The 22522-nt window shown below is 39.4% G+C and overlaps 1 protein-coding gene across 2 annotated transcripts in view; it reads right to left on the reverse strand.

Moving 5' to 3' along the window:
- The window catches only part of LOC126473797 (U6 snRNA phosphodiesterase 1), a 42984-nt gene extending 24887 nt beyond the window's left edge, over positions 1-18097 (reverse strand). The window contains exons 1-4 of one of the 2 annotated variants that reach the window (XM_050101074.1): positions 17933-18097; positions 11508-11650; positions 11238-11418; positions 10997-11156 (exon numbers count right to left, since the gene is read on the reverse strand). In XM_050101074.1, the coding sequence (XP_049957031.1) occupies positions 10997-11156; positions 11238-11418; positions 11508-11650; positions 17933-18096 (648 nt within the window). In that variant the 5' untranslated portion in view covers position 18097. Of the gene's footprint in view, positions 1-10996; positions 11157-11237; positions 11419-11507; positions 11651-17544; positions 17776-17932 lie in introns of those variants that run through there. The other variant, XM_050101075.1, reaches the window with a different exon arrangement.
- Positions 18098-22522: the final 4425 nt, after the last annotated feature.

A 22522-nucleotide genomic window follows, 5' to 3' on the forward strand; every position in this document is an offset into this window, starting at 1 on the left:
TAAGCTCTTAGCTAAGGACTGTTTTTCCTTTGTGCTAATTGGAAGCAATGTTGTGGTGTTTAACTTATTTGCAGTGCTATGAAATGCTTAGTACAAGAGAATGTTTGTGTTATGATAAACAGAGATTTTACCTTATGTAAAGGGCATTTATGAATATGCAACAAGAATTAAGATAGACAATGATGGCTACATGATGCACTGTGTTATAATGATTAGGCTAACTAGGATAAGACAAACTAACTTATTAGGATACATATGCTAACCCTCGAGTGGACACACCTATGTATAAAGTATACCAACCATAAATAAAATTGTTTTGCAACATTCCATTGTTGTTTAACGATTGCGAGCCCAAACCTATTCCCTCATTTTCCTCCAGCTAACAGTGATAAATTTTGTTGTCATATGTTGAAGGGAGCATCAATAACATGAAATATAGAGCGAGATATGTGAGGAAAAACATTAACACTCTGTGCAATAAAATGACCCCGATTAGAGCAAGCAGTTGTCTACAAGATAAATAGTAATCAAATAAGCAGTTAGCTGCGCTGTTTAATGCTTCAAGTGGGCCATTACTGTGGGGTAACACCTGTCTGTGGCAACAGAGTGATAATGAAATTTTATTTCATTGTTCTTTAGTTAAACAGTGCTCTCCCTCATAATGTTTAACTTTATTTTATCATTGTTTAGTTAAACTGATATTAAACTGTGATTTTCCTAATAGATGTTTACCTTGGCAATATGAAAACAACTATTCTTTGCATGTGTACAAAGTAAATGTGTCTCAGTAGATTGCCCAACAACTATTCGCAGCAGATTCTAACTGCTTGACGGCAGTCATGCAATTTCCAGCTGCTTATTAACAACAACTGACTTATCTCGTGTCCATGAACAGCATTCACAATTGGGTTGCACTGTAGTTGATGCAATGTTTTTTTGAACTGTAAACAAATAACTTTCTGTTTACCTTACTGAGATATGTTCGTGCCACAGTCACAAACTTTTCAACACCGACTTGGAACAAACACTTCAAAGAGTAGAAAACTGAAATATCACACTAATCACATAAGTACTTACACTGTAATTTAAGGGAACGATTTCCCAAAAAAGATATAGGTGGCAAATATTTGTAGGAAACATAAGAATAAAAAACTGCAGCTCATATGCAAGAAAGTAACAGCAGAAAGAGAAGTTGTGCATTAAAGATAAAAAAATCATTAAACTGAAGAGAAAGACTAAATGGATGTACAGTCAGTCATTGAAATGGGTTGTGAGAGTAGTGAGGTACAAGGAAGGAAGTATCGTATGACGTCACACACTAGTAAGTACTGGATAATATGGTGAAGGATATCTGCCCTGAGCTATTCAAGGACATAATCTGCATAGGGGTATAAAGAAGTAGCGGGGGAAGCAGGTGGGGATGGGGTGGGGGAAAGGAGAGAGAGCGAGGGGGAGGGAGGAAGTACCAAAAAAACGGCACACCTGCTCTAGGGTTAAGTGACCAGAGATGTTAACAGTAGATTGGACGGATAGGTCGTGTAAATTTCCTCAGGTTGTAAAGACTATTGATTGCCAGGCAGTATGGGACAGTATATAGATGTAAATAATTGTGATTTCTCTTAAAATGTTATTTTGATAAAAAACCAGTAGATATAAGGAGTAAGACAACTAGCGGCATATAATTTGGAAAATAAACATATGTTAACCTGGCATTTCTTTCCCAGGCTTATGTTCATGAGCCTACGTATTTTTACTTTTGCAATGTGTAGGTAGAGTTAGCTGAAACAAATACTGCTCATCAAGCCTTTCACATGATGCTCAGTGTCACTAGAAAGTGTGTTTCCTGTTATGAGCAAAATGATTTTTAAAGTAGAATTTTACACATCCATTTGATTCAACAGTCCTACATTAGTGTAGCAATTGTTTTATCAATATGTATTAAAAGGGTCAGTAAAATATGGAGAACAACCAATAACCCAACCGTGACTAAACAGCACTGCTGCATGGCAGTATCAGTTGCCACAGGCCTGGTTGGTGCTGTCGCTGCTAGTGTCCTGGTCACACTAGACCAATTTAGGACTGCTCAATAGAATGGGCACATAACATTCCACTTTAAAAATCATTTTGGTCACAACAGGAAACAAATCAATGTTTTCCACCAACACAGGGCTGGAAAGACCTGATGAGCAGTATTTGTTCGTATTACTCTAGCTACACATTGCAAAAACTGAACTGCAAATACCTGCCAAAACACCAGAGAAAACACACCTGATGACCCATTGGAAAGATACCCTGAGTGTGTGTGCTTTGAGGAAGGATGTAGGTCATTATGAAAGCAATGACGTACAGTGAGGAACACTGTAATGAAGAGGTTAGTATATGAATATACTCATTACATATAAGCAAGATAGCTCAGAAAATGGACTTTCTACCTGGTATTGAGAAAGTAAGGTTGGAAGAAACATGTCACAGTTTCAGTAATGTAAATGAATGAAATCATTGCAATAACAACATTACATTTATTTGACAAATTCTGTTTGTACACTCAACTGAAACACCATCTATAATATAGAAGTATTTAAATTAGTTGAAGGCCAACCTCTGATCACAGAAAAGGGATCAGAAGTTCGCAAAACAGTAGCTGTGGTTCCTACAGGTGATCCAACAAAAGGCACAGCAAGTCAATAGTGGATAATCCCTTAGCTTTCAACAATTAAACAAACAATTCACTATGGCAACTTAAATTAAGCAACAGCAACATCTATACTCTGTCAATCACTGATGTGCGTGGCAGAGGGTACATCTATGGCTTTCAGGATGTCATGTGAGAAAGGTGCAAGATGTGTTTCACACATTCTATGTTTTTGAAATCCAGGCTGGTTGGCATGGAGGAGGACATTCTGCTTGAGATATCTCAATACATTTGAGCTCAGAATATGTTTTAAAATTTTACAGCAAATGGATGTCAAGGATATTGGATGGTAGTTTTGTGGATCACTTCTGCTACCCTTCTTGTAGACTAGTGTGACCTGTGCTTTCTTCCAACTACTGGGCACAGTTTGATGAGTCTACAATAAACTGCCATCAACAGAGGGACTAACTCAGCTGCAAACTGGATATAGGATCTGATAGGGATTTCACTGAGCATGGGGGCTTCGTTCAATTTTAACAATTTCAGGTGTTTCTCAATGGTACAGACATTAATATCTATTTCACACATCTTTTTAGTGGTATGAGAATTAAGTTGAGGCAATGCCCCAAGTTTTCCTTTTTGAAGGAAATCCGAAAACTGAGTTAATCATTTCTGCTTTTGCTTTGCTACTCTCTACTTGAATTCCAGTCTTGTTCACGAGCTAGTGGACACTAACTTTGGTGCCACTAACAACCTTGTTCAGCTTTATAGAAAATGAAGGTTATACAGGCATACGTAAAAGGTACAATGAATTAGCAGAGATACTTGTGCAAATACTGAAACTATTGCACACAGAGAGTGAGCCAACAGAAGACAATGAAAAACCAAATAAAACAAACATATGGCAAGAGGTTCAAGCAAATGATAATAGGAACATGACAGAATATGCTGAATTAAACAAACGTATCCATGAATGTCTAAGAAGCTGTAACAAAAACAGTCCAAATTTAACAAAAGGAACAATTAAAAACAAAAGACTATGAAGAAAACAAAATAATCTTTCATTAAAAGATTACAACTAGTGTGTACCTACACAAGAGAAAATTTTATATGCATCCCCAAATATTTTCACTGTTTCTCTAATTCAAGAAGCAAAAACACATATTGTTAAAATTGCAAGTAATGATGTTTTAGAAGTAATACTATTAAAAATGTATAGAGCAGTTCAGAGGATTAAGATGGAAAGGTGTCCAAGCGAGAATGGTGTCTTAACAAAGATGGTTAAAACTGGAGTAAAAGTAAACTAAATGAATTTGCAAAATTATTTACAGTCAGTCTGTAGAGGAAGGCAGTTTTCAAAAACTGAGCAATGCTTCAATTATTTTACTTCACAGGAAAGATCTATCAGCCTTCCAACCATAATGTACAAAATATTCTCTGAAAACATCAACTGCATAGCAAAAACATTAAATTTTTATCAGGCAAAGGAAGTAGTTGGCAACTCATGACTGAATTTATAGTATGAAGAATGAATACAAATTGCCAATCTGCTTGCGATTCTTAGGTTTCAGGAAACTCTTTACTAAGTTATGACGAAATCTGTGCTCATAGACCTTGGCTGCAAGCTCTTAAAATTAAATCTCCAGTTTCATACACTACTTTCAAATGGAGCAATGATTAATTTATTCTTGAAAAATTGTGTTATGAAACATTTCCCACTTCTATTAATCCAAGCCTTGACTCAAGATCTGCTTTCCAACACAGAGAATCACATAATAAGCGATAACAATGCACTATGCCTTTGTGCGCTTCTGCATTTACACAGGAAATCAATGGAATCCGTTACATTGTATACGTGAATGTACTAAAGACGATTATTGCAATGCTACAACTTCCATTATATTACTTCATGGCAGTGAAAAATTAGAAGTGAACATGAATTGTGTGGGGATCACTAAATAGCATCTCTTATTTGTATCTGTATCTCGGTATTTGTAGCTAAAGGTTTAATGTAACTTACAAGATCTATAAGTTCTGTGTAAAGTAAGACATATGTTGCACCATCTAGGTGTGTGTGTGTGTGTGTGTGTGTGTGTGTGTGTGTGTGTGTGTGTGTGTGTGTGTAAAATTTTCAGTCATTTTACGTGCCTTTCAGCAACTCAACATCTTTACTCTTCAATTATGAGTATAATAAGGTATCAGCCAAGGAGGTTCCATATCACCAAAACTATCCTCAACAGTCCTAAAGGAAGTTTTTAAATCCATGACTGTACTATTATATGTGTCAATGCAAAATAAATCACCTTTCCTACATTAATTTGACTGTACTATTTCTTACAGTGTGGATGAATTTCAACAATTAACTGCAGAACTTAATAGAGGGAATTTAATGGTAGACTTCAATTTCAATTAGGAAAAGGGTAAAATAATATACAACCAATATATGAGAAAGTAAATAGTACCAATTAACAATGAAGCCGTAGGTCCAGTTAATATGTCTATGTATTTGAGGCTACTGATGACAATGACTGGCTTAATGTCAATATAAATTACACAGAAGAGCAAAACAGCTATTGAACGATTTTGATACACTAAATAGTTTTTTTTTTTTAAATTAAGCTTGCAATATACCCAAAAACTAAAATTTACAAACATTTTTTTTAATTATTATTATTTTTTTTTTTTTACTAGTTTTGACTTACGAGGCAATGTGACATGGAATTTTAAATAGCAAACAATTGCTGTGACAATGTGTTTTTTCTACTTTCAAAGAAGGACTTTTATGGCTGAAAGCTTAAATGTTTAGCAGTCCTTCCATGGTGTCAGTCTGTGACTCAATGCTCTCTCTATGTGATGAGTAGCAATCCAATCCTTTCCATAATATTGTTGATAAACAAGAATGATTTACAAAACTGCCAAGTACACCAATGAGATTTTGGGCACTAATTGATTCAGCAATCAACTATTCCTTGGGGTATGGTGGATTTTCACTGTAGCCATTTAATCAACCACTTAGGTATGACTGCCCACGTTGTCTTAAATATAGTGCCATTAATTTCTGACCTAACTTTTCCTGAATGCTTCCTCAGTTTAGTAGATCCTGTGGAATAGTTTATAGGTTTGTGTTTTCATAGTGCCATACGCCAACATTTGATCAACATACATCTCACTCCACCAAGGGACTGGCAACCTGAAATATCATGAAAGCATCCCAGATTTGTAATATGATCCTGGATATCATTGCGGCATTCGAAAGCAGGCAATTTGGTTGCTGTTTCTAGGTGTTTATCTCCAAGTAGGCACTTAACTTTTCAGACATACACATTTTCAGGGATAAGCCTTTCAAATAAAGACATAGCTGTATTTCAGCAATCTGCACATGTGTGAAAAAGCCCACCTTTACTGAACCGCTTTCTCAGGGCGGGCAGATGTCTGATGCTGTAGTGATTATGTGCTTTCTGATACTCAGCAGGAAATTAAATTTTGTAATTAGTTTCCAAATCTCATTTTACATGTTTTCCATCATCACGAACTGCAGAGAAGTTCCAGTTTCGCACTGTGTGTGTGTGTGTGTGTGTGTGTGTGTGTGTGTGTGTGTGTGTGTGTGTGTGTGAGCGAGAGCGAGAGAGCAAGCATGAGAGCGAGAGAGACCAAACAGCACAATCCAATCAACGGGAAGGGATAACACACAAAAATAAACCACAAAAACAGGATTTCAGAGCAACACGAAAAGGAAGCAGCGGGAGGGGGTAGGTGGAAACAATGAGAGCAGGGGTGTCCAAGAACCACTACACATGGTGGGACACCAGCACCCCACCAATCCGTCCCAAAATGAACACATTACCATACCACTAACACAATATAACGAGGACGACATCAGGGAAGAAGACAATAGGAAAGGGGACAAAAAACAGCTCTACAGGCCAGACAAAATGTAGAGAAAAGGTGAGGAGAGCCTGGCTGGTATGGAGCAAGGTCAAGGCCTTCATAAACAACACCTACACTAACAGGGGAGACTCAATTTCCATAGCAAAATTCAAGAACTTATACCTGAGAATATGAACCACTTTCACGAAGAAAACCGAGGGCAGACATAACCATGCAGGGCCATCTGCTAACACCCGAAACAAGGAAGGTTGGATGGTATATTTAGTACAAAGGGCCAAAAGGAAGGGCAATCCAGCAAAATATGGATCACCATGATCGGAGACACGTAACTAGAAAAAGGGAGGGGTGGCTCATTGCATAGTAAAAACCCAAGTGTCAACCCAGTATGGCAAATATCAAGATGGTAGAGGATGGTGGACTCTCAATGGGAGAGGCAGAAGGAAGAATGCTACATGAGAAGAGTCTCCTTGATGGCGTAAAGTTTACTACACAGGGTTGGGGGTGGAAGAGGGAGAGAAGGGCAGCCTCACAAGATTCAGCCCAGATTGAGCAATAGAGGATTTGATGTAAAGCCGCAAATCCACCTCTGAAGGGGTTATGGCGAACAGAGGGTAGGTGGCTACTGCCCCCCCCCCCTTCCTCCCTCCCAAATGATCATCAAATTCATCACCTGGAATACCAATGTGGCAAGGGACCCAAAGGAAGTTGATCAAACAAGGAGCACCACCAAGAACAGTGAGAAGGTCGTGGATGGTAGAGACCAAGGGATGGCAGAAAAAACACCAAGCGATAGCCTGAAGGCCATTCATTGAGTCCATACGTAACAAAATTTGTGTGAGGGAGGAACATTGAATGAAAACACTTCACATGTGGCAGACAAGAGAAGGTGTTCCATGCCAACAGAAGACGTGAAGGCATAATGCTCATGATCAGTGGATTTAGAGCCATCAGTGTAAAAAACAATGCCATCCTGAAACTTCTGTAAGAATGTTTGGAACAAACAACAGAACACCATCTGAGCAATGGAGGCTTTCAGACCCTGGAAGAGATCCAACCAAACCCATGGCCGAAGAACCAACCAAGGGAGATGGTCGGGAGAGAATGCAGGGAAGAGGACAAGGAGGAGGGATTGAATTAATGGCGGAGAGAAGTGCAGTGGGGCCCAGCCAGTAAATCCACGTGATGGTGGCTGTCCACAATCGCCAGACAGACAGTCTGCTGTTTATTGGGTAGATATGTGCCTGAAATGCAAGAACCGAACTCTGGGTGGCGGGACGTATGGCTTCACATTGCACTAATCACACACAACCTTGACCTTCTCTGGGAGGGTATCTCCCTTGAAAAACAACAATAAAGACGCCAGTGTCCTTGGGGTTATCCTTATGCCCTTTCTGCACATGCTGAACAGAAGGAACACCCCTTCGTTCCAGAGTTCATCAGTTTGAAGGATGAGTTACCTATGAAAACTGATTACCTGGATCATATTCACCGGGACGTCGCCAAGATAATCACAAGCACAAAGAGCTGCAGATTGGACGGGAAGTTCTCATCAACAGGAAAACCATCCACTTCTTAGTGAGAGACTCCACTTCGCCAAACTTGTCTTTGATATTTTCCACAATAAATAATGGCTTTGTGGCAATGAATGTGTCCCTGTCATTCTAGTACAGACCAGGTAGTGGGGAAAGTGTTTCAGCCCACACTGGTGAGCCTGGCCCTCCTTCCAGGACGCAGCCAGGGAAGGGAAGGCCGCAGGGTCATAAGAAGCATCTTTCAGTGATTCATTACCACATGAAGAGATGGCCGTAGGAGAATGGCCTGATTTTTGGAGCTTGATACACTTCACTTCATGTGCAAAGTATTCGCCCTGATACCACCCAATCTGATCAGGGGCTCTCCCCTTGGGCACCACCCAGTCACAGCAAGGGCCATCTGGCACAGCTGCTGCTGCCAGGAGTTCTGATGCTCTGGAATAAGAAGCAACCACTCCTACGAAAGTATGAGGCGGCAACAGCTTAAGTATCAGAAGTGTGATCCCTGTGTTGTCAGATGACTTACCCAGACGGGTACATAACAGCCCCATCACACTGACTGGCTACACTGTGTTAACTGTAAGATGGCAGAGTTATGAGGGGAGTGCGGGGAGAGGAGGAAGCAAGCATTGGCTGGCGAGGGGAGAGGAGCCGTTGTGGGGGGGGGGGACAAGGCACGCCTACCAGTTGCAGTGCTGGCACTACAAATTGCGCGTCATGCTTACACGAAAGCAGACGAAAGGATTGGAAGTAAAACTCGCTTTAACTGTTGTTTATAAACGAAACTGAAATCGTCATGTACATTAAAATCTATATATATAAAAATGAATGTATGTTTGTCTCACAAACCATTCATCCGACTGCAATGAAAGGAAAAAAGGTTGTCGCTTACTACATTTTCTCAGTACATACTGTAAATCTGCCGCAGTAGGCATGACGTTTTAATTTATTATTTCGTTACTATTAAATCTAATCGCAACATATTTCGCATACAGTATCCACATATATCAGTAAATGGGCCGGTACATTTATGTTTCTTTACGACATATAATTCAGGAGATACGACGTGGTAAACATCGAGATGCGTGAAAAAGCGCCGCGTCAGGCATGACGTTTTGTTCTATTATTTCTTCATTACTGACACTATTCGCAACACGTTTCGCAAACGTGTTAAAAAAGTATATAAAACCACAGGCGTATTCCTAAAAAACGTTGTGCCAAAATTTTAAATCAATCGGTCAACAACTTTCCGAGATTTCTTCCATTGCGAAGCACGGGCGTACAGCTACTGTTTAATAAATATCTTAAACTGCAGCAATGAAGTACGCTTATCGCAAGGAAAGGAAACAGTCTGAAACAGAATGGCAGATTGTTTTTCGTATTTATTCGAGATGTCATACTTTTGTAAAACCATTTAAAGCCATGTGGTCCACCGCTTTCACTGTCACTATGTTCCGTTTCTTTGTTTGATTAAAATAGAACAGAAATACTATTTACATCAAACTAATAGGAGATTGTTTTTGTTATTTATTCAAGCTGTGATCTTTTGTAAAAACATTTCACGCCATATGATCAATCGCTTTCACTGTCACTGTCTTCCGTTTGTGTGTCTGAGTCTTCCTCACTTATATCTGATGTGGTAATATAATTTTGCGAGCATCGCTACGTAATACTGGTTTCCTTCTAACCTTAGGCCTACCGGTTGAGGTTGTTGGCGACTGCCGAGATGGGCCAGAAACTGCCTCTTCACTCATTTTGATAATGTTTAGCACAACTGTACAATAAAAACACACAGAACAGTACAGCGCAAAACAATAACGAAGCAGACGACAATGGCTACCTTGTACAACACAGTCAGCTACGTAATGTTGGCAGCAGTCGAAACTGCGTGCCTACCGAAGCCTCCCGACGTGTACCGACTTCTACCGATTCAGGACTAGGGAGAGGTCTGCCATCTAAAAGTTTACACACTGTACATGTGCTGATGAACCAGTGTGGCGGAGGGTGCTATAGTAGGGAAGGAAGGGGGGCAGAGGAACCCGTGCCGTAGGCACTAGGGATGGAGTTCTTCCCCAAATGGCTCATACTACAGGGAGAAAATTTAGAAGTGGAGGACAAACCCCAAAGTGGGACCAAAAATGCCTAATCAGAAGGATGACAGAGAAAAGGTAAGGGGAACAAAACTGCATGGAAACCAGGTGGATAGCAAGATTGACATGAGTAAGAACACAGAGAGAAGAGGAGGAGGAGGAGGAGGAGGAGGGGCACAACGGGAGGAGGAAGGACAGTAAAAGGAATGCAGCCCAGGAAGGAAGAATGGACTACAATAGCTCAAGGCCATGTACAAACTCACAATAGAACCACAAGCCCCCTGGGGACGGGTTAAGGCACTGGACTAGTATTCTGCAGGAGTAGTGTTCAGATCTCATCTGGCCATCAGATCTTCAAAAACATTGTCAATTTCCTTTATGAGCTTAATTCTGCTATTTGGACTCTCTTACAGAATTTAAAAATCTCAAAATAATTGCTGCAATATTGACAGTTCTTGTCTGAGAAAATTAAATTCTGCTTTTGCAACACTGCTACAAAACATTTTCAGTACTCAAAATCTCTCATAAATGGTACCTTAACTGCTTACATAACCAACAAAACTAACCAGAATCTATAATTATGACAGTATTTCACTGATGAAACTTGTGCCACCATATGATGTACTTCAAATCTGTTACAAAGAAACATAGGCACTTATTACGAGCACATTTTAAGAACAGAACAGGCAAGAAGCAGATAACTACCAACTGCTGAAATAATGGCAGTTGATGGTAGTCTGGAACACAATTTCAATCTGTGCATGCCTTATCTACATGCTAATTGTGTGCACACTTTACCTCAATTCTGTATCAAGTACAATATTTTCTTTTTTAGAGATAATTATGATTCTTACCTCATAGAAGGCAGGTAACTTGAATTCAGACAGACATTCATCTAACACACTTATTGCACTCATCAGAGTATCTGCCCCAGAAGAAACTGTCAGCCCAATAAATGTTCTGGTTTTTGCTTCATTACAATACACATTCACTGAATCAAATGTTATACGAAACCTGCAATTTTGAAACATTTGAATACTTATTTGAGAGCCCAGTAAACAGTTGAATCTGCACAGAACAGTTTGTGTATTTTACCTTGGCAACTCTTTTACTTTCTCAGAAACAGAGTCCACAAAGGGGTCAATCCAGTGATGCCGCAGTACAACTGTTTGGGTGAGGCTTATGTGTAAGTCGCTGACAGGTTTAAGTACAGCTATGCTCTCCAACAGATTACAAAATACCTCCAGCAAAGTATGTAGTAAAGGCGATGGATCACCTGCAATGTTCATGTATTTCGTTAGAAGTTTCAGAAAACTATGTAACATGTAGCAAGTTCATTTACATGTGATATAAATTATTTATTACATGGTATATATACAAATGTCACCCAGTTTCCTCTTTCATGTGGAAAGGATCTTACTCGTCCTTCATGAAGCAATGGATCATCATCTGTTCTTTCTTGTTCATCTTTATTGTAGAGCGAACGCAGAGCAGGTGGAAGGGGCAATCTGTAACAAAGTTTTGTCTCAGTACAACTATTAATTTTACAGTACCTATACAAATGAAAGTTGGACTGTGACAATACAAAGTCAAGGATTTATGAGAGTACACTGAGCTTTTCAATTTCCACATAAACCTGTGACACTACTAGCATTCTGCCTTTGCAGGCAATGACTATCTACAACAGTAAATTACATTTCCCTGATCAAATACCACCACCATTCCATGGCATCAGTTACAGAAGACACCTTCAGACAATGATGACAGAGGGGATAATGATGGAAGATACGAATCAGCATTTACGTCTAGCATGGGGGGGGGGATTTTAGCCAAGAATATCATCATAAAAAACTGTGTTCTCATAAGGTCCCATAAGTAACAAAACTTTGTAGACTCTGTGGCCTATTGTGTGTGTTATTTTATAGCAGAGTACTCATTATGCCCACATTGTAACTGGCAAATAAAACACACGGCAAACAACTGCTATTGTTAACCCTTTAATCTTGCTTGCCTGATTATCTTAAGTTATTAGTAGCATTATATTAATAGATTTTAGATTACATTTGTCTGTATGCAACTGAATAATTTCAATTTTCATTTAGCCAGATGGTTTTCACCTAACTTTATTATGGATTCTTTAGTGGTCTAAAATACACATTCGTTAATTTTTTGATCTCATGAAGAGGAAGAATCTTCATGGCTGTGTAACAGGTCAAGGTATAAATTAACAAAAGACAAGAAAATCATAAAAACTTAACCTGTATACTGTTTCATCACTACACTTCACTATACTACTTATGGCTATTCATGTTTATTCCAACTAAATTTAATCAAGTAAATGAGAAGGAAATCTGTTACTCTGAAAAGAGCTGGTGCCTCCTCAGTTATTCTGCATAGCTGCAGTTTATCTCTTACTTCTAAATTATTATTTATGAGCTATGTCTGCAAGAACATAATTACTTTCATCACTAAATACAGAGCGACTTTAGATCACATTGCTGCTTTCCAATCAGCTTTACAATTAACACTGGTATTTGCCAAGTAGCTAACAGAATCTTTCAATCCTTAAATTGTAAAACAAGTAGATAATGAGGTATATTTGTTTTAATTTCTTTCGAGTTAGTGAGTATTCCCTAGTTGAATGAAACACGTTTGTATCAGAGTACATAACTCCACTCAGAACCCTAAACAAAAAGGCAGCAGAGTCTTCATAAAAATTATCTTTTGCTTATACTACTACTGTTGGCCACTGTTCAGCATAAACTGATTTATATGTCAGAAAGACTAACCATTACGGAGTAATACTGGGAAAGAGAATAAGAATGCCTAAAATAATTAAAGAAGCTGCTTCAAGATCTTACCTACTTCACACAATATTCTTACTGCTTGCTTCTACTGAATAAGCCTTTAAGCCCATTGCCCCAGCAAATAATCACGTACACTCACACAAAGAGCTATGCCGATACTGCTAAGGAAAATATCAACATTATTAAGGAAAAGAAGTTGCAGGGACTGGCTAAAGACAGGTGGCGCTCCAGGTGTCTCACCTCAGCAATGCCACCCTAGGCCAAAATGTCTTTATAAGCACAGGCCTGGAACCCCACAGTGCACTGATCATTGTGTGGACACACTATTGCAAACTGGCTGCCTGCTACAGGATTGGACTTCTGACTGCTTTAAGGACTGTTTATTGATGAGCTGATTATAGCTTTTGGATGACTTACAGTCTATCTGGTATCATTCTTCCATCACCAAGCTTGCTCGCTCACCGACTCAGCTCATTCCATCTTTTGGTGAAATGTAAGTTGTTCTGTGGCTGTTTCATTGTGTATTAATAAACGCTGTGGATGATGGTCGCAAAAATCTAATCAAGTGTGTACAAAAAAGGTGACAAGGATTCTGGCCACTATTCCCTAGCACAGGACTCTAACCTGTAAACATGTTCTCAAGAGTTTCTTAAACTTTGTGGTAGCAATCGGTGCGACTTGCGTGGCAACAGGCAAGCTAGGAACAGTGTATAGAGTCAAGGGTTGCCACTTTTCCCATGCTGTATGAGACATCTTGTATTTTAAGTGAAATTTTGTGTGTTGTATTTTGAACTGCTGACCTGTAAAAACGAATGTGTGTGTCTCTTAATATTTTAAAATCTGTATTTGATTTGAGTGTTGTTGAAGTTCACAGTAGCCTCTATTTTTTCTCTTTGGAGTCTCAGAAGAATGAAATCTTGCAATGATGCACCATTCACGGGTAAAGCTGAGGATGTTGGGTTATTTATCTTGTCTTCCGCTGCATTCTTCCCTTCCAGCTAGAACTGAAACTCATAAAGAAAATAAGAGCTAACAAAATAAAAAAATAAAATATCTGGAGTCATATTTTTCTAATCAACTGACCTCTCAAACATAGCAAGACAAAGTGACTGCAGCAGAACTATTGTGTTTCACACTGTAAAACACCCACAGTTACACCAACATCAATTGTTCAAATAAACTTATCTCATATCTTTGGGGATTCCAGTGTTGCTAGCAGTGTTTCACGTGGTAGAACAAAGGAAGAAAATTTAGTGCAATATATATGATTTCAAAGCCTCCAAAAGTTATTGTGACTGAACTTTTGCTAAAAATGGTTTCTTTTCAGTTGCAACATAGCCAGCAATAAAGGCAATCATAAAATGTTTCCTCTCTCTGTAAGATAATTCACAGCTACAAGTGGTGTACAGAACAGTTGCTGGACTTTTATGAAAGTGCCAAATTAATGAGTGTGTCATTAAGGTAGTTTATGAAAATGGCCTGCCTTCAGACAAGATTAATGCCTATACTGTTCACCTCCGCAGCACAGCAGTAGTGTTACCGCCTACCACACAAGGGGAGCCAGGTTAGATTCCCAGCAGGGGTCTAGGTGCTGTGTGTCCATCATTTTCATCATCATTGACACACAAGTCGCCGAAATGGCGTCAACAAAAAAGACTCTCAATACGGCAGCTGAACCCTGAGGGGGATATCCCTGTCAATAAATGCCATATGATCATTCCATTTTCAATGCCTATACTGCAGACAACACTAACATAATTTGCGGCCGGAGTGGCTGAGCTGTTCTAGGGGCTTCAGTCTGGAACCGCGCGACCGCTACGGCCGCAGGTTCGAATCCTGCTTCAGGCATGGATGTGTGTGATTTCCTTAGGTTAGATAGGTTTAAGTAGATCTAAGTTCTAGGGGACTGATGACCTCAGATGTGAAGTCCCATAGTGCTCAGAGCCATTTGAACCATTTTGAACTAACATAATTTATGATAAGCAAAATTCTGTTTTTATGCTGCTTTATGATGCATGTTGCAGGAAACTGAAGTCAAATTGCTCAGCTCACATTGCCCATAATACGAGGCATGCAACTGATTACTTTGATACAGACACAGAAGATGTTATTCTGAAAATATATGTCTAGATGTTTAATGGGTGGAGATATTGAGACACATTACAACTGGCTAGCTTTCTTTAGGACATGCAATAGAAAGATTAATCCACAACTCGCCTGCCACCAAAATCTAGTTTAAATCACTGGGAGAGGACTGTTCCAAAGTTCTGAAGAAGTATCTTGATCCAGAAGATGAACTCAAGGATATGTTGGAACACAAGAAGGAAGATCAGTTCTTTGTAACTGCTGTTGAGAATGCCATAGAAGTTCTAACTTCTTCAGAAAGAACAAAACTTGAGAAGTTGTATGCAGTTCTATGAAGAAGCCTTAAGGCTACCTTCAAGAATTGTACAATTTCCTGGTGGAGAATGTTTCAGTGAAGCCACAATTTTTTGTGTTCAAACAGAAACATATAGTTTTCTTTCCTGGAAGCTGCAGTACAGTTCTTCCAGTTACCTGAAATAACCAATGTGGAGGTATCGTACGTTCTAAGGTTCAACGTGAAAACATTCAGAGATTGTAAAAATATTAACTTGTGTAGTTTTTAAGATATTGAAGATATTATCTCATTGGATGGTCCTCAATTTTCGGAGATCACAGGTGTACTCAGATTTACTTAACTGTGCTTTATTACTGAAATTCTAAGAGCTGCAAGCAGCCTTATTTAAGACTATCTTAAATTCTGCCATTTCTGGTTCACCTCCTGCACCCTAACCATTTGAGGAATTGCCGTCCAAACCGTCCCTGCACTGGGATCTACCCATATCTGCCCAAACTGACCACTTTTGTAACCAGGCAGGGCAGTAACGGTCACTTCACTAGGTCAGCCATGCTGCACCCTCTGCCCACCAGCCAGCACTCAGCCATACAAACAAATCTATCTTACCACTTTCCAACTGTAGGTGGCTGAACAACTAGTCTACATATGTGTAACATTATGTAGTCAAACAAGGACATCCAACTGCATCCAGTTTGCTCAGTGGATGAGAGAAGTGCAGAGGAACAAGAAAAAGAATGTCAAGTCACCCAAAACAACTGATGGATGAAATTCTGTCTGTGTGTGTGTGTGTGTGTGTGTGTGTGTGTGTGTGTGTGTGTGTGTGTGTACAAGGTACTCACCACTATCATCATGCAGTGGCTTACAGAGTATGCATGTAGATGCAAATGTCTTCACACAACCACCAAGGGTCCTACATTGGTAGACATGTAGATATCTTCACTCTTGCTGAAGGCAGAGGCTTAGCCAACGTGTTTTCAAAGTTTACTGTCATTTGAGCTGGATGTAAGCCACCTGGGATATTAATGTTGCCCGCAGTCCTCGTGCCCCAATGTGGCGAGTTTTCAGCTCTAGCACCAACAGTGTGTTCCTAACATTGTTTCGATGCTTCAACTGTGACGTATCGGATGATAATGTGTTTGCACTTGTATACAACAAAAATCTATTGCACTTTGATCAGACAGAGCATCAAATCTAAAGTTAATTCTTTCGCAACAGTTAACACAAGAACAATAAATGTTTGTAAACTCATGCTCCTAAACTCACTGTGTTTCTAACAAGAGAAAGGAGCAAGCATACACAACGTAAGAAAAATGCAATTTAATTGCTTCCCAGTCTGTGATAGTCACTACAGCAGGAAAACATTTCGGGACAAGTTATTACGACCAGGTTTTAACGCTGAGAAAACAAACTAAAATGATTTTTTATTTAGAGTTTTGAATTCAAAATAACACAGCCTCAGAATATGGTTAAAATGTATACATGTCACTAAAAAAATTAAAATAAAAAATAATCCTTTCTTTCAAACAGCTGTGAATGGACATATAATTGACTTTTCTTTGGATCCTGTAAAATTATAGTCTTTTCACTGTATTACACTTAAATTATAAGTACATCTTGACTTTTTTTCCACACCCCAGAGATCACACTCCACAGCATATGAGTAATGTAATCTGTAATTGTCTGCGTGCGTATGTCACATAGGGCACGTCAAGAATATAGAACATTCAGCGTCACAAGTTTCTTCAAAACAATTTTAATTGGCCTTTCTAATATTATAGATTACATAGAACAATATTTGCAGACTCATTTTATTAGACAATCTGCAACACTGCGATATTCTTTCTCCATTACAGTCTGATTAAAGTTAAGATACCTACATATTCGAGTCATTTTCTGCATATTAAAAAAAAAATATTTCACGGTACGCCTCTTTAACGTTTTAGCCGTAAATCCTTGACCCAACGTTACTAATGTTTAACACTAATGTCTACGAATATTAACAAGAACAAAACTTAGGTTTTTAGGCAAGCAGAAAGACTGTTGTGAAAATGTAACACGATCATAATCGACGTACTCACGAAGTCATTTGCGATCGTAAGAAATGGGTGCAGTGACAAGTATTGAGCGACCCAATTAACAATGTGTAACTCTTACCCCATGTTACTGACATCAAGCCAATTTGTTCCAACTACCTATAAACAATAAAACACTTTACCGTGGGTATGACGTGAAAAGGGAGTGCGCTTCACAAAACACTGGTCTCAGTATGGTGGGTTTCATGTTCTGTTTTCAGCAAATGGCTGTAGCAGGAAAAGTGACGTCAACTCACAAAAGCTTTATCAAGTCCACGACCAACCAGTCGCACCCTCATTAAACATAAGTGTATACATTTATACGACTTCTGCTATTTCTCTGTATTAACCCCATCCCTGGATAAACAAATGAAACTACATCATTCATTCGTTACAGCTTAGTTCCTACAGCAACTGCTGCAAAAAATCGGTACGCCTGGAAATTGGAGATATAAACCGCCTAAGCTTCAGTGTATATACAAAACATAACCTACAAAATCATTACGATCCTACTTTAAACAAAGAAATTACTTTACAATGTCTGCACTCCTTTTCTTTTCTTCTGTTGTATTCCAATCTGCTGGAACTGCTCTCTTCACTGAAACTCTGACGCCTGGAACTGAATCTTCATCACTATTATCACTAGAACCGTAACCACTTAGCAGTCCTAGAGCACCCTTCATATCACCCGCCATACTTTACTACTGCCACCAAAGACTTACCATACCGATTCACACTGACTTTCACGAACTACACCACACACATTACTGTCGCGACAGCGACCGGCGACACTCACTGCTCTGAACATTGTTACCGTCTGACACTAGGTGCGACATAGCGCCTCAAGCAGTGAGAAAGCATCCGTAAAATTAAAATTTGTTTTTAATTATTTTTCTAGTTCATTGACGAAATAATTATTACATTTTTTGCGTTCCAAGAATTTATAAATTGTCATGAGATAAGAACAATCACGCAATACACATAAAGACAGCCGAATCTCCCTGATTCAGTGACATAAGCTACAACTTTATGATGAGGAAATACTTTCGAATATTTGTATAATTGCAGATTACTCTATAGAAAGTAAGAGAATACAAAAACGTATTTCATGGATAATAAAAAAACATTTCTTGTGTTGTCTGTTATTGTCTTGGCGCTTAACTTCTCTGTATGGGTTTAATGTTTCGTACAGCCTTACAGTTCACTCCAGATTATATGCATCTTAAAAACCTTAAAATATACATGAAAAGTGTCGAAATATACAAGCTAGTTCCTGTGTGCATTATATCTCAAAGTCGAAGCTGTGGAGGTGGCGCAGTGGTTAGAAACTGGACTCGCATTCGAGAGGACGACGGTTCAGTCCCGCGTCCGGCCATCCTGATTTAGGTTTTCCGTGATTTCCCTAATTCGCTCCAGGCTAAAGCAGGGATGGTTCCTCTGAAAGGACACAGCCGACGTCCTTCCCCGTCCTTCCCTAATCCAATGAGACCGATGACCTCGCTGTCTGGTCTCCTTTCCCCCAAACTACCCAACCCTCGAAGCTGTGCATATCAGTTACGAGGAAGAACTCCGGCCATGGAGGTTAGGAAGGGGGCCTTTCTGGGATTATTTTCTAAAAATTTGCAAACTGGGGACACATACAGTGTTTCAAGAGTTCTTACTTTTTGCTATTGTTGTCGTTAACAAGTGGATGCGAAGCGAGTGAGCCGCTGCGAAACAATCGATATGTACAAATGAAATTCGAGATATATCGCACCCAAAGGGGCACACTAAAGACCTCCGTAATATCACAGTCTAATATTACAGTCGAGACACTTCGCCTCGATTTTGTTGCCTTCCGCGCCAGGTAGCACCCCAAGCAGCCAGTAACTTAAACTGTGAGTTCGGCGCGATCGTGAAACCGAATAGTGGCTGTTTATTTTGATTTCTACAATGGTTTATACAAGCGGGAGGGTTTGTAGCGCACTACATTGCAGCAACAACAGGAAGAAGACACCACAGCTGTCTTTTTTCTTAGGTTTTCTAAGGATCCTGAGAGGTATGTACCATAATATTACTAAACTGTATCGTCAGCATTCACTTGCAAACTACATGTGTAGTAATGATTAATGTTTAATTTTAGGAGCAGAAAATGGCTATTTAGTAGCAGACGAGAAGACCTTATGAGAAAGAAAACAGTTTACCTGTATAATAATATTAGGTTTTCAGAATGAGATTTTCACTCTGCAGCGGAGTGTGCGCTGATATGAAACTTCCTGGCAGATTAAAACTGTGTGCCCGACCGAGACTCGAAATCGGGACCTTTGCCTTTCGCGGTCAAGTGCTCTACCAACTGAGCTACCGAAGCATGACTCACGCCCCGTACTAACAGCTTTACTTCTGCCGGTACCTCGTCTCCTACCTTCCAAACTTTACAGAAGCTCACCTGCGAACCTTGCAGAACTATCACTCCTGAAAGAAAGGATATTGCGGAGACATGGCTTAGCCACAGCCTGGGGGATGTTTCCAGAATGAGATTTTCAATCTGCAGCAGAGTGTGCGCTGATATGAAACTTCCTGGCAGATTAAAACTGTGTGCCCGACCGAGACTCGAACTCGGGACCTTTGCCTTTCGCGGGCAAGTGCTCTACCAACTGAGCTACCGAAGCACGACTCACGCCTGGTACTCACAGCTTTACTTCTGCCAGTACCTCGTCTCCTACCTTCCAAACTTTACAGAAACTCTCCTGCGAACCTTGCAGAACTAGCACTCCTGAAAGAAAGGATATTGCGGAGACATGGCTTAGCCACAGCCTGGGGGATGTTTCCAGAATGAGATTTTCACTCTGCAGCAGAGTGTGCGCTGATATGAAACTTCCTGGCAGATTAAAACTGTGTGCCCGACTGAGACTCGAACTCGGGACCTTTGCCTTTCGCAGGCAAGTGCTCTACCAACTGAGCTACCGAAGCACGACTCACGCCCAGTACTAACAGCTTTACTTCTGCCAGTACCTCGTCTCCTACCCTCCAAACTTTACAGAAGCTCTCCTGCGAACCTGCAGTTCTATCCAACGTCACAAGTGTTTCTTCACGAATGTGTTATAGCATGCCACTCGATTCATGGTTTTTGTCATATTTGGGCTTAATTTAGAATCATTTTTAGAAACATATATGTCTTCTGATACTACTCAAACTCTTGGAGGCAAGAAAATAACTCAAATATTTCGTAAATTACGTAGGAAATGGATGCAATGCAAACATAATGCTTACGACGCATCTGACGTTCACCTTACACGCCGCTTGGAGCGCAAGTGTCGCTCCATCTGTCAAACGGTAACAACTTTCACAGCAGAGAGTGTCGCAACTGTTATGATAGACTGTGGTAATATTTTATTTCAAAAACAAAAATCAATCATGAATTTTTTAAATTAATACTATTGGACCAAAGCATCATTTACAATGTATTTTTATTTTTTTCTACTGTGTTAAACATAAACGACCAAATGTTTGGTAGTAAGATTGTGTCTTTATAAGCAGAAAAGAATCATTCTACATCAACTGAGGTAACTGGGCAGTAATTGAATTTGAGTGCTATGTTGGCAATTAATGTTTCTGGTTCACCTGTCACATTAATAAAACTATCAATTTTGCATGAGAGTTTAAATAATAATTATATTCATAATAAATAATTCATAATAAACAATAATAATTTTATTCATTATCTGAATAGATTAATTCAACACCAAACCTTGAATTTCAGGTTTTTTAATACTTGCAGGTAAATGGGAAAAATGAGTGCTAATCACAGCAATGTCTTTTTTTTCATACCGGTATCACTAAAAGCTTCCTTGCACTGGCAAACTACCAAAGCCTCTGCACTACTGAAGTCGTTTACTATACCTCTAATGGCTTAGAAATGTTCATTCTAAAATAACACAGCTTCGACCCATGTACCACAACGTTTTAGCACTGGTTCGGGAGCTAAAGACACGTTTATTGGTCTTGATACAAGCAGGAGCCTTTAGAAACTCTTTCTGTTAGGATGAAATCAGTTTATTTACATTCACAAACGTGGAAGGCGATGTACTCAATGAGCAAAGAAGTCACATGAATCAAATTGGGATTAAATACTCGCAGGGCTTGTCCTGCCATGATCGTATAGGGAGCAGCATCTGAAATAAACACAAACACCATTCCATCTGCTGAATATTCTGGAAATAATTTTCTAATACCCTCATTCACAAATCTGGTGATCGTAGAATGATTTACTTTTTCAAGTTCTTTGCAGGCTGCTAAATAGGAAGAAGAAGGCTCTTCTTTTAAAGCACCAACAGTTAAATTTGAAATATAACTGCAATGTCTATAGTTTCTGCAACCTAAATCCAGATAATGCTGTCCTTGAGTTCATTGCATATTTCCTCCAGAACATTTACATGAATTGTCGGTATGTAACTTTTACACAGTGTTGATTCTTCTGGTATATTTTGATTTAAGCAATATTTGGGCAGGAAGCCTCTGAACATAGGGTTTGTAAGTTTGTGACGAGGAATATCGCTTGCAATGAAAGCTTCACATAGATCCATGTTAAACTGACTTTTTTGGTTACCTTTGAACAAGTCACTGCTACTGCAACTTGCTATTGTCAGAAGTTGTTGTTGTGGTCCTTTCTTCTGCATTCCTGTGATATGAAGACTTTTCTTGGCATGCTGATCTACTTGAAACTTTTTTTTTGCATGAAACGTTTTTCTCCCAAGCTCGACAATATAAAACAATTCCGTCATATGTAAATGTTCCAGGATGGTCAGCTATCCATGAAATGACGTTTCTTCTTTTGGGCGTCATTCTACACAACACACTACACACTACACGTCGTAAACACGTTCAACTGTGAAGAAGTAAATACAAAGCTGAACTGAAACAATGGACGTGCGACTAAAAGCTTGCGTAGTTTAATTTAATTGTTGCAGACGCCTACCTTATGACAGCGAAGGGGCAGGCGCAGGCGCAGGAGCATTGACTGTGTCTGCCTGTTTCTGTTCCTCTTCTGCAATGATTTTGCTAGGCAGTGCCTCTCGGTTAGCGATTACACGCAGTTCTAGGTCGCGGACAATCTGTGAGACATCAAATCTAGATCGAGCTTTA

Source organism: Schistocerca serialis, chromosome 4 (assembly GCF_023864345.2).
Source record: "Schistocerca serialis cubense isolate TAMUIC-IGC-003099 chromosome 4, iqSchSeri2.2, whole genome shotgun sequence".
NCBI lineage: Eukaryota > Metazoa > Arthropoda > Insecta > Orthoptera > Acrididae > Schistocerca > Schistocerca serialis.